This window comes from Microtus pennsylvanicus, chromosome 11 (genome assembly GCF_037038515.1).
Source record: "Microtus pennsylvanicus isolate mMicPen1 chromosome 11, mMicPen1.hap1, whole genome shotgun sequence".
Classification (NCBI taxonomy): Eukaryota; Metazoa; Chordata; class Mammalia; order Rodentia; family Cricetidae; genus Microtus; species Microtus pennsylvanicus.
The window spans coordinates 52,854,816-52,866,892 of NC_134589.1; the positions used below are offsets into that span (position 1 = coordinate 52,854,816).

The following is a 12,077-nucleotide window of genomic DNA, read 5'->3' on the forward strand; positions in this document are numbered from 1 at the left end:
GCCTTTCAGGGGACATTTAAGAACCAAACCGGTGGGAGATGGTGGCACAGATATGGACTCCCTGCATTTAGAAGGCTAAGCAGGGTAGTCTTTGGTTCAGTGTCATCCTGAGCTCCTAGCAAGATTCAAATAAACCAAGCAAACAAGATCTGAACCAGAATGGAGCTCAAAATAGCCCTGGTCAAGCCAAGCGGAGTCGAGCAGATAACCTAGGGTCTGGGTTCTCATGTGAAGAATCTGCTTCCAAACCCACCGACTTGTTGGCGGCATTTAGTTCCCCCACTAACCGAGTAGCGGCCATGCCGCCCATCACTTTGGCCATTCATTAGAACCTAATCACTAAATGAGGTGCGGTGGTACCGATCCGAACCCCAGCACTGGTGAGGTGGAGGCAAGAAGATCCAGAGTCCACGGCTGACTTAACAGAAAGTCTGAGGCCAGCCAGACTGCTTGTGTCTCACACACATAGGCACACACACACACACACACACACACACACACACACACACACACACACACTTCAATCACTAAGTGTGTATTCAAAAGGTAATATCTCTTATATAAACATATGAATAGCAAAAGCAGGGGATCACTGAAGTCCACTTACCGTAGTCACTAAAGGTGAGCCGAAAGCTTCCTTATAACTCATCTTCCTTCAGTTAGAGCTCAATAACTGATTGCGTTTCTTTTTGTTTGTTTGCTTTGTTTTTCTTTTTAGGCAGGGTCTCACTATGTCACTTGGCTGGTCTGATACACTCTATACAGACCAGGGTGGCTGGCCTCAAACTCACAGAGATCCTCCTGTCTCTGCCTCCTGGGTGCTGGGGTTAAAGGTACATAACAACTATACCTAGCTTTTGGGTTTTTGTTTTTGTTTTTTTGCTTGTTAGTTGTTGTTAGTTTGTTTTTTTGGGTTTTGCTTGTTTGTTTTTAAGACAGTGTCTCCCTCTGTGTATGACCTCTAACTCACAGCACTCCTCCTGCCTCAAATGATGGAGGAAGGTCATTGGTTAAATAAAAAGAAACTGCTTGGTCCCCATTGGTTAGAAGATAGGTGGGAGGAGTAAACAGAACAGAACGCTGGGAGGAAGAGGAAGTGAGGTCAGACTCGACAGCTCTCCTCTCCAGAGCGGACGCCTCAGAGAGACGCCATGCTCCCTGCTCCAGGGAAGATGCACGCTATGAAGCTCCGACCCAGGATGGACTTAGGCTAGAATCTTCCCGGTAAGACCGGTGCTATACAGATGATAAGAAATGGGCTAGTCCAGGTGCGAGAGTTAGCCTAGAAAAGGCTAGGTAGAAATGAGCCAAGCAGTATTTAAATGAATACAGTTTGTGTGTTGTTATTTCGGGGCAAAAGCTAGCCGAGCAGGCTGCTGGGGTGTTGGGGACGCAGCCCCACCACTCCATATTACTACACTTGTTGTTGTTGTTAGTTTGTTTTTTTGGGTTTTGCTTGTTTGTTTTTAAGACAGTGTCTCCCTCTGTGTATGACCTCTAACTCACAGCATTCCTCCTGCCTCAGGTTCCCAAGTCCTGTGATTATAGACGTGACCTACCAAACCTGGCCTGATTTTTATAAATCCTGCAGAAATATATGCCCAGGTGAATCCACTTTTAGGGTCCTCCAATGGAGCCTAAAAAAGCCAGTTTAAGTTAGGAGACCTGAAGCTTAAGATAGAAAAAGCCAATATTTATATATTTATTTAAAAGGTATTTAAAAGTACAAGCTGGGGAAAGTCATCTAAGTTTATCTGACATAGAGGGAGAAAATCTTAACTTCACCCTTGGTTTTAAGTCTGAGTAGAAGCTGCATAAAATAGAGGCCACACAAAATCAGTGTGGAAGCTCATTCTGCTCAAAAAGAAACTGAGTTGTTCCTGTGTGTGTATGTTTTCTAAATTGCATTTCATATGCTTTAAAATAAATAAATAAATTGTATTTCCTGTACCCACACAGAGCCATGCCTCTATGTATTAGCTAGTACAGTATTTTAAAACGTGGCATGTCATTATTCGGATTTCCTCAGAAGCAGACCACTAGACAAAGATCAGAGTGTAGGAAGTTATGGGGGGAGGTGAACCCATGACACAGTTAAGAGAGACATAAGGAAGTGAGACAGGAACGGGCCAAAGATCAACAAGGGCTATCAAAACCGGAGGCAACCAGGACAATTGGAGCCTAATCCCACTGGGAGCTGGAGGTTACACAAAGGATTGGGGAGGACAAAGTATAGTCCCAGGCTATAAAACTACGTTTTATATATTGGAACAGCTGTCTGTGATGACTTCGAGACTACATTAACCAAGTTGGGTAGTTATAGAGACTTACTCAAAAAGCTTAAGAGAGAGTGTGTATGTGTGTGTGTATGTGTGTGTGTGTGTGTATGAGTGTGTGTGCGTGTGTGTGTGTGTGTATGTGTGAGTGTGTATGTGGGGTGTACCTGAGTGTATGTCTGGGCACCATCTGTGTAGAGCAGCTTGTGAATGTCAAAAGAAGCGTTGGACTCCCTAGAACTGGAGTCACAACTGCGAGTTATCGTGCAAGTGCTGGGAACTGAACCTGGATCCTCTGAAAGAGCAGTAAGTGCTTTTAACTGCTGAGCCATTTCTCCAGCCCCGAGTATTTGTTTGTTTGTTTGGTCAGTTGGTTTTTTGAGATAGGGTTTCTCTGCGTATCTCTGGCTGTCCTGGAACCCACTCTGTAGACCAGGTTGGCCTCGAACTCACAGAGATCTGCCTGCCGCTGCCCCTGAGTGCTGGGATTAAAGGTGTGTGCCACCATCACCCAGCTACCTGCTTATTTATTATCTGGACTTTACAGAAAAAATGTCCAGCTCTTGTTATAGGATATGTGACTTACTCCAGTCAGGGGTTGAAAAATTTAGGAAATGTATTCACTGAGCCTGAATCTGCCATCTATCCCTTCCCCGATCTCCTTGTTTTACTCTTTCAGACTTTTTATTGGGTAATGTGGAGGCTGCTGTGTTTACTTGTGTCTGTCCTTATTTTATTTTCCAAGCTTTGTCTGTCTGTTGATGCTAAGAGTGGAAATCCATCCACCAGTGTTTACCTTATGTATTGTGACTACATAAACCTTCTGCCGCTAAGCTGGAAGCTGCTAAGATTACATTTCCTCTCTTGAACTGTCCTCTTTCTTTCCTGCACACCCCCACCCGTCTCCTGTTTTTTTTTTTTTTTTTAGATAGGGTCATGCCATGTAGCCCTGGCTGGCCTGGAACTTGCGATGTCTACCAGACTGACCTCCAATTCGCAGAGATCCACCCACCTCTTCCTCCTCAGTGCTGGGATTAAAGATGTGTGGAAATACGCTTGGGTTTTTCTTGGCTTTTGAGACAGGGTCTCCTGTAGGCTCGGAAAGCTTCAAACTCATTACCTAGCCAGGGACCATCTTGAGTTTCTGATGCCCTGCCTTCATCTCCCCTGCCTTGGGATGATGGGTGCGTTCTTGGCCTGAGCTGTTTTCAGTTACCTTTGGAAAGGTAATTCTTAAAAATTTTAAATTACATTTATTTATTTTATGTGCATTAGTGTTTTGCCTGCATGTTTGCTTGTTTGGAGGTGTCAAATCTTGAAGTTACAATTATAAGTTGCTGTGTGGGATCTGGGAATTGAACCTGGGTCCTCTGGAAGACCAGCATGTGTTCTTAACTACTGAGCCATTTCTCCAGCACCCACATATATTTATTTTTAAGTTACATTTTATCATTTTATTCTTTCTCTCTCTCCATCACTCTGCATGAGTAAGTGTGGTCAGAAAACAACTTACGGGAGTTGGTTCTCTCCTACTGTGTGGGCCATAGGATTCAGAATCAGGTCTCTAAGCTTGGCAGCAGGTGTCTTTACATACTGAGCCGTCTTGCTGGTCCACTGAACAACAATGATTACGTTTCTTTTTAGTTGGGCGGTGGTGGTACACACCTTTAATCCCAGCACTTGGGAAGCAGAGGTAGATGGATCTCTGTAAGTTCAAGGCCAGCCTGGTCTACAGAACGAGTTCCAGGACAGTTACAAAGAGAAACCCTGTCTTGAAAAATTAAATTTTTTTTTAAAATTATGGGCTGGAGGGGTGGCTTAGTGGTTTACACTGGCTGCTCTTCAGAATGATTTGGGCTCAATTCTCAGCACACACATGGTGGTTCACAGCCATCTGTAGCAACAGTTCCAGGGGATCTGATGCCCCTTTCTGACCTCTGAGAACACCAGATGCACACATACATACATGCAGACCAAACATTCATACACATAAAATAAAAACAAATAAATCTCAATAATCAATAGTCTCTGTGTGTGAGTGCCTGCCACGTCACCCAGGAACTAGCCTATTAGCAATTGCATGCACATGCCCGGGTGGCCGCTTGGTCCGCTCTTCTGCCTCTTCTGAAAAGGCACCATCGTAGGATACTTTTGCTTATTTTCCACTGCTTTTGAAAAAAATACTATGCAATGATGTGTGTGCATGCACGTGTGTGTGGTTGTGTGTGTGTATGCATGCGTGTATGTGTGTGTGTGTGTGTAAACCGTGTTGTGTCTAGTGGTGCTATTTGTAAGCTCTATAAAAAGTGGTATTTATGGCATAATCTTCCAGGAGTGTGTTCCTCGGAAACACATTTCCAAGAGTCTTCCAGGAGTTGCTGTGAGACCTGCTTGTTATTATTAGAAAGACTTGGAAATTTGAGGAAACCCCCCAAAGGATCTGACAACACTGACTATCTCTGGCTCTGCAGAGCGACCATCTAAATCTGGATAGCCCCTGCATGTAAGGGCTGTCCCCACCTGGCAGCTTCAGGGCTCAGCCTCGGATTGGCTGGCTGTTCTGAGGACAGCCCTTATCCCCACAGGGCTACAGAAGAAATAGAGAATTTTCCACTGTAAGGGCTATGAGTGGTAGAGGCACAGCTTGGGTTTCTCACTGTGTGCACGCAGAGAGGCACCAGGCTACTCAGGGAAGTGGGGAGGTCAGGGTGGGAGGACCGAGTCCCCGATTGGAACTGTTCCTGGTTCCTGGTATCTGGCTGCTCCTTTAACCTTGAGGTTCGGAGTTAACACTTCTTTTGCTTACACTCACTGAACTCTGTTGCAGTAACTAATACACAGGATTTGGCCAGGAATTGTCCTCTGTGCTTGTGCCTTTTCTCTGTTTGCTGGTGAGACTTTCAAAACAACTATAAATGGAATTTAACAGAAACAATATCATAGCCTGGGAGCCAGCAAGGGCTCAGTTCTTTACCTCACTCAGAAGTCAATGGAGTCCTTGAGACAAGCCTACTGTCTGCCTTCCAGATGAATAGACTGGGGGGGGAGGGAGGCTGTGCGGCTGCATCACGAGCATGCTGAAGGTACCACCTGGAGCTGGAGGAGCCACAAGTGGGTCCTGAAGACAATGCTAGGAACAGAAAAAGGAAGAAGAGATCAGCCGGGTGGCGGTGGCACATGCCTTTAATCCCAGCACTCGGGAGGCAGAGGCAGGCGGATCTCTGTGAGTTCGAGGCCAACCTGGTCTACAAGAGCTAGTTCTAGGCAGGCTCCAAAGCCACAGAGAAACCCTGTCTTGAAAAACAAAAACAAAAAACAAAAACAAAAACCCAAACAAACAAAAAAGAAGAGATCCAAGAGTGTAACCGCACAGAAGGAAAACCAGTTAGTATTAATTCTCAGGAGAACACGGGTATATTCTAACAAGGAGGAGATGTGTGCATATACTCAAGAGGTGTCAGTTTATGTGACACCTCAGGTCTACCTTCATTCTGTACAGAGAAGAAAAGAAGTAAAGAAGCCGAGGATGAAGCTGGAGAGATGACTCAGAGGTTAGGAGCACCGACTACTCTTCCAGAGGACCCAGGTTCATTTGCCAGCACCCACATGACAGGAAACCATCTATAATTCCAGTTGTAGATGTCATAACCATCTATAACTCCACTCCAGAAGATTTGGCACCCTCACACAGGCATACATGCTGTCAAAACACCAGTGCACATAAAAAGAAATAGAAGAAGAAAGAAGAAGAAGAAGAAAGAAGGAGGAGGGGGAAGAAGAAAAAGGAAGAAGGAGGAGGAGGAGGAGAAAGAAGAAGAAGGAAGAAGAGGAGGAAGAGGAGGAGGAGGAGGAGGAGGAGGAGGAAGAAGAAGAAGAAGAAGAAGAAGAAGAAGAAGAAGAAGAAGAAGAAGAAGAAGAAGAAGAAGAAGAAGAAGAAGAAGAAGAAGCAGCAGCAGCAGCAGCAGCAGCATCTTGGGAGGCAGAGGCAAGGGGATTGCTATGAGGTCACTGTCAGGTCTCAAACCAGGATAAATGTCTGTGCTGCCCATTTAACACATCACAGCAGACACTGGCTGCCAGGTTCTTCCAGCACCCCTCAGCCCCTATATTCATTGCCCACCCCACCCCCAACTTCTCCAGCTCAGGGACTAGGCTGCCCTTCCCTATATAGCATAGCCATTTTGGTTATCCCTTGTCTTTTGGGCTTGGTTCTCCCTTCTCTCCCTCTCCCTTCTCCTCCCAATGTCTCGTCACACTCTGGATTCTCCCAGAGGTCCCTGTCTCTGCCTACGCTCTCCCTTTTATCTACAATAAACTTTCTCCTCCACCATATCTAGGACCAGTCATGTCCTTTCCTTTTTATTTATTTTTTTTTAATTCGGTCATCCTGAAATATATAGGGAGGTCCAGGCCAGTCTGGGCTCCATAGGAAGTTCCTGCCAAGAGAAAGAGGGAGTGAAGGGGGAGCCTGCTGACCACTTTTGTCTGGAACTCATAGAAAGGTGAGACAGGGAGAGGGGAGAGGCTGGGGAAGTAGTGGGAAGGCTGACACAGGTTTGGAGGAGCGGTCCAAGAAGGAAGGAGGGACTGGGGTTTTTCTAGAGGCGTGTCTTTCTCCCTTCCTTCCCCTGCTAGTGAGCCTTTGGGGTTAGGGAAGAGAAATGGGCTCTCTCAGAAATCATCACCTTGGGTAAAGGGAGGCAGCAGCCAGGAAAGAGGCATCTTGTCTGATCCACAGTTAGGGGGCTGGAGCCAGAGGAATAGAACTTCGAGGAAGGGTTGGAGCTGAATCCACAGCCCATCCCCCATCTCACTGCTCCCCAGCAATATTCCACGGCAGTTAGGCCTGCTCAGTGGAATGGGGTGAGGCCTTCTCTTGGATCTGGAGATCAGGTGCATGAAAAGAGGCTCCCCCATTCTTCCTCAAACACTGGGCCTGTGATGGAAACTGATTTGACCGAGGAAGAGATCGAGACGATAAGAGCCAGGTGAGTGTCGAGATGGGAGAGAGTAGGCTCCAGAGGCCTAGAAAGAGAAGGAGGCCGGGAGGGGGTTGGAGGAGGGGTAGGCTGGGCAGTGCAGGACTTTTGTCCCTTCTCCCAGCAGAAACAGGCGGTCAGTTACGGAGCAACGCCGCAACTCCCAATTACCCCTTAAGTGGAGAATTACGCACAGCTCTCGCTGGATAGCCCAGGTGGTGGCCTCAGAATTCAGCCTGGTGGCCTTCCTCCTGCTTCTGGTCATGGTCTTCTCCAAAAAATGGCTGTACCCCTCTAAGAGTCGTTTCCATCAGCGTTACCCCAAAAACATCACCAATAGACTCTACACCTCGATCCATATAATGTCCACAGGGCTCCTGTACACCTGCATGTCTAAAAGCTGCTCCAGCTCAGATAGTGGGAAAGGTGAGTCCCTTCACCCCAGCCCAGGTCCAGCCTGCCTTCACCTCAGTGGTGACCCCCGCAGTCTTGTTCCCTCCTATCAGCCATCTTCGTCTGCACTGCAAGATGGCTTTGCTGGCAAGGTGATCTCTAGGGATCATGTTCTTTCTTTGGCTAATTCACCTGACCCGGCAGAAGATGTCATCTCTTTGGGTAAACCCCAAAGGGTTTTGCTTTAAGAATGTCAACATGAGCCGGATGGTAATGGCACACGCCTTTAATCCCAGCATTTGTGAGACAGAGGCAGGCAGATCTCTGTGAACTCTAGGCCAGCCTGCTCTACAGAAAGAGTTCCAAGGCAGTCAAAGCTGTTATGCAGAATTTTGAGAGATGTCTGGATCATTTCTGCTCGACATCATCTTTCACCTAGGCTCTGCTGTGCCCTGGTTTTTGTACCCAGAGCCCTGAGATGACCCCCTGAATGTTGTCTTGCAATCATTCCCCAGTTCCTGCCGTTTTTCCTTCCCTTCCGTCTGACGTCATGCCTCTGTGGTTCAGCTCTGCACTTCCCCTTGATTGTTGGCTTCCTTTCCTGAATTTATATCTGAGTCAAGTTCCATTTCATGCTCTTGCCCTCACCACTTCAGAAGGGTCCAGCTCTGGACGCCAGTCTCCACCTGCTCATTCTCCTTCACATAAGCCAAAAGCAGGTCTAGAGCACATAGCTTTTTAAGGACAAATGTGGAATAACAAAAAAAATCATCTATGGGGAGCTGGAGAGATGGCTCAGAGGTTAAGAGCAACGACTGCTCTTCCAGAGGTCCTGAGTTCAATTCCCAGCAACCACATGGTGGCTCACAACCATCTGTAATGAGATCTGGTGCCCTCTTCTGGCATGCGGGCATACATGGAGGCCGAACACTGTGTACATAATAAATAAATAAATCTTTTAAAAAAAATATCATCTATGGCCTGCTGTTTTTCCAGCCGAATTGTCCACCGGCCACAAGAGACGGAGATAATTGGCGTTATTTTGTAGATGGGAAGACTGGAGCTTAGATTTAGTACATTGCTCAGGGTCCTGGCACATGAAATGGCAGTATTTGAGTGCTTTTCACATACAGGAGAAAGCACAAGCTTCATAAAGGCAGATATGGGATTCTATGCTTCTTGCTCTGTGGTGCTGTGAACCTAGCCTAGTTCCCCCGCACACACCGAGCGCCACAGTGAGTCACATCCCCAAAGGAAGCTTAAAATAGGTTTTTACATTGTTGTATGTATTCTTTCCTGTTTGCTTGGTTTTTGTTTGTTCTTTTTTTTTCTTTTTAATTGAGCCAGGGCCTCACTCTGTAGTCCAAGCTATTCTAGAATTCTTTATGTAGCCCAGGATGACTTTGAACTGGCAGCCATCTTTAGCCTCCTGAGACCTGGTATTACAGGCATGAGCCAGCACACTTGACTTATACACTTATTGCTTTTTTGTTTGGTTTCGTTTTTGGTTTTTGGAGATGGGTTCTCTGTGTAGCCCTAGGGGCTGTCCTGGAACTCGCTTTATACAGTAGGACAAGAACTCACAGAGATCCTCCTGCCTCTGCCTCCCACGTGCTGGGATTAAGGGTGGGTGCCACCACATCTCGTGCTTTCTGTCCTTTAACAAGTGACAGCTTCTGCCCCATGCTCCTGCCACAATGATAGCCCCACTATCTAGAGCCAGGTGACCATGAACTGAATCCTGAAGCCAAGAGCCAAAATAAATGTTTTCACTTTACGTTGTTTCCATCGGGTTATTAGCCACAGAAATGAAGAGGCAACAGAAGAGTGAGGGTGGGAGTCATTGCTGTGACCACATCTGCTCACATGGAAGGAAGCGGTTAGAACTGGTCTGCGGGAGGAATCTGGCTTCTTTTAGGCAGATTGTAGTGAGACTTGGGAGTGGCAAAAACAGAGTAAAGGGTTTGAAAAACATGCGGTCGTGAGAGGAAAGAAGCAACTTGAAAGGCATGGCCCGGCCCATGATGCCATGGTCACCAACGAAACTAGACTCATTCAGAAGAAGCCAGCCACTTTGCATGGGGACAAAGGGAAGATGTTTTGAAGGCAACCGCAGAAACTGGCCAGTTACCACTCATTCCAGGCTTCAGGGTCTAAAATTCTAAGAGCATCTGCAAGATTTCTTTTGAAAAGGAAGAGCCACTAACGCTTTTGTAAGTCTGCTGACAATTTGCACATTTTTTTCTTTTAAGAATTGCTATTTGAGTCCCGATTTTTTTTCTTTTGTTTGTTGAGATAGGGTCTCTCTGTAGCCCTGGCTGTCCTGGAACTTGCTATGATATATATATATATTATATATATATGTCAGACTGGCCTTGAATTTAACGGAGATCTGCCTGCCTCTGGAATGCTGGGATTACATGCCTGGCTTTTTAAATTTTTTCTAGTTTTTTCAATTTTTTTGAAACAGGATCTCACTATGCAGCTCTGGCTGTCCTGGAACTCACTATGTAGATCAGGCTGAACTCACAGAAGTCGGACTACCTCTGCCTCTCTAGTCCTGGTATTAAATGTGTGAGCCACCACACCCGGCTATTTTTATTTTTTTGAAACATTACATTGCAGTTCAGCCTGGTCTGTAACTCACCATTGTAGCTCAAGATAGCCTCAAACCCAGGTCCATCCTCCTACCTCGGCCTTCCCATTGCCGGTGCTGAGCTCATAGGAGTGAGCCACCTGACTCTTGTTCATATGTTCAAGTGGTTGGAACTGCCAAGCAGTCTCTAGATCAGGAGTCTTACTTGAGCGAAAGTTTTTGTTTTATGATTTTAACTCTGCATTTCTTTGGTTTTGAATAACCTGATGCATTTCTTTGGTTTTGAATAACCTGAGTATTTCCCTCATGTTTGTTGATTTGATTGCAATTCATGTTTGTCAATCCTGAGTTCTTGTTTTGTTATTTTTTTCCCAGACAGTTATAAGCTGTGGACAACCCATCCAGTTTTGGGGATAGCTAAGATTAGTTTCACCCTGGCCATGGGGCTGGGTTTTGTCCTTACCGCCTGGCTGCACCTGCCGTACCTGCCCCGCCTGCAGAGAATGCCTTTCTTTGGCTTGATTGGGATCATCCTGAGCTTCTGTGAAGGTGCCCCCCAGCTCTGAAAAAGGTTCTTAATTCCCTAACCCACATCATCCTGGGCATGTCTCCCTCTTCTCTAGGGGTGGAGCGAGCGTTTGGGGCGCTGGGAGGAGAGAGTGAGAGTGGAGATAAACTATGTCTGGAACCCGGGAGTCAGGAGGGCTGATGTCCTCAGGCCTCCAGGACCAGGACTCGCTGTGAGACTGTGAGTGGCGTGAGTGGTTGGCGGCTGTAGTCAGCAGATGAGGCAGCACTCCTGTGCGATTCTTAGGTGAGAGTAAATCTCTCCACTCCTGCCTCCCAGTCGCCTTCATTTTCCTCACCCTCCTGTTGTTCCCTGTTAACCTCTGGATCTACGAGCTGAAGAAGAACATATCGGTCCCCATCGGGTGGAGCTATTTCATTGGTTGGCTGGTGTTCGTCCTGTATCTCAGCTGTGGTGAGTGGCTAGGGAGGGTCCTGGGGAAGGAAGGGACTTGGGTGGGTCAGAACAGAGGATGTGTGGAAGGAGGGGCAAGGCGACCTCTCCTCTGCTTCACGCCCACCACAAGGGTCCATAGGGACTTAACCTTCCCCTTGGCTCACCTCACCTTCCATGCAGCTCTCCTTTCTCCTTTTTCTTATGTCCCCCCCCCCCCCCAGGGATCCTTTGCTACCTCAACCATAAAAACTTCTGGAGCGTGATTACGGACAGCTCCTCTTCCATCATCAGCAGTCTTGGCAAAAGTATGTGGCCAAGGTCTCTGAATAGCACTGTACAGCCCTCCAACAGCCAAGAGGACATCCCCGATACTGATGAGCAGAAGGATAACAACAGCCATTAGGTTTATCTAAAAGCTTCTCAGGACCCTACCCCTCCAGCCTGGGCTAAGTCTGTCCTCACCATGACAAAGAATGAGCACAGGAGGATTTGGGGACCAGCTTTGCATTCCTCTCCCTCAACTTGGCCTTGTCTGTGGCTCAGGTGGTGATGTGGAATAAATTGTCCATCCCTCTTCATCATGTGTGGTGGTCGTTGAGGAAGAGGGAGAGGAAGGGAGAAAAACAAAATTTGTTGTTATGTTTGCTTCCCAGTTCTTCCTGTCTATGAACTTTGCAATACCCTTCGGTCCCTAAACCTACTCATCCTGGCTCTTACCATAGCACACCTGTGGGAAGGTAGGAGGGACTCTGTGCTGGAACACTTACCTGGCATTCATATGAATTTGAGTTTGACGCAATAGCAATGAAAAGAGAAAAACAAAAGTAAACTTAGCCAGGCTTGGTATAGGAATAAGTATATATACTCAT

At 46.8% G+C, this 12,077-nt stretch overlaps 1 protein-coding gene across 1 annotated transcript; it reads left to right on the top strand.

Moving 5' to 3' along the window:
* The first annotated feature begins 7,217 nt into the window (after window positions 1-7,217).
* On the top strand, window positions 7,218-11,611 carry Odf4 (outer dense fiber of sperm tails 4). Its single transcript, XM_075941812.1, has 5 exons — window positions 7,218-7,264; window positions 7,380-7,681; window positions 10,620-10,793; window positions 11,092-11,226; window positions 11,430-11,611. The coding sequence occupies exons 1-5, from the start codon at window positions 7,218-7,220 to the stop codon at window positions 11,609-11,611; spliced, it is 840 nt and encodes a 279-aa protein (XP_075797927.1).
* Window positions 11,612-12,077: the final 466 nt, after the last annotated feature.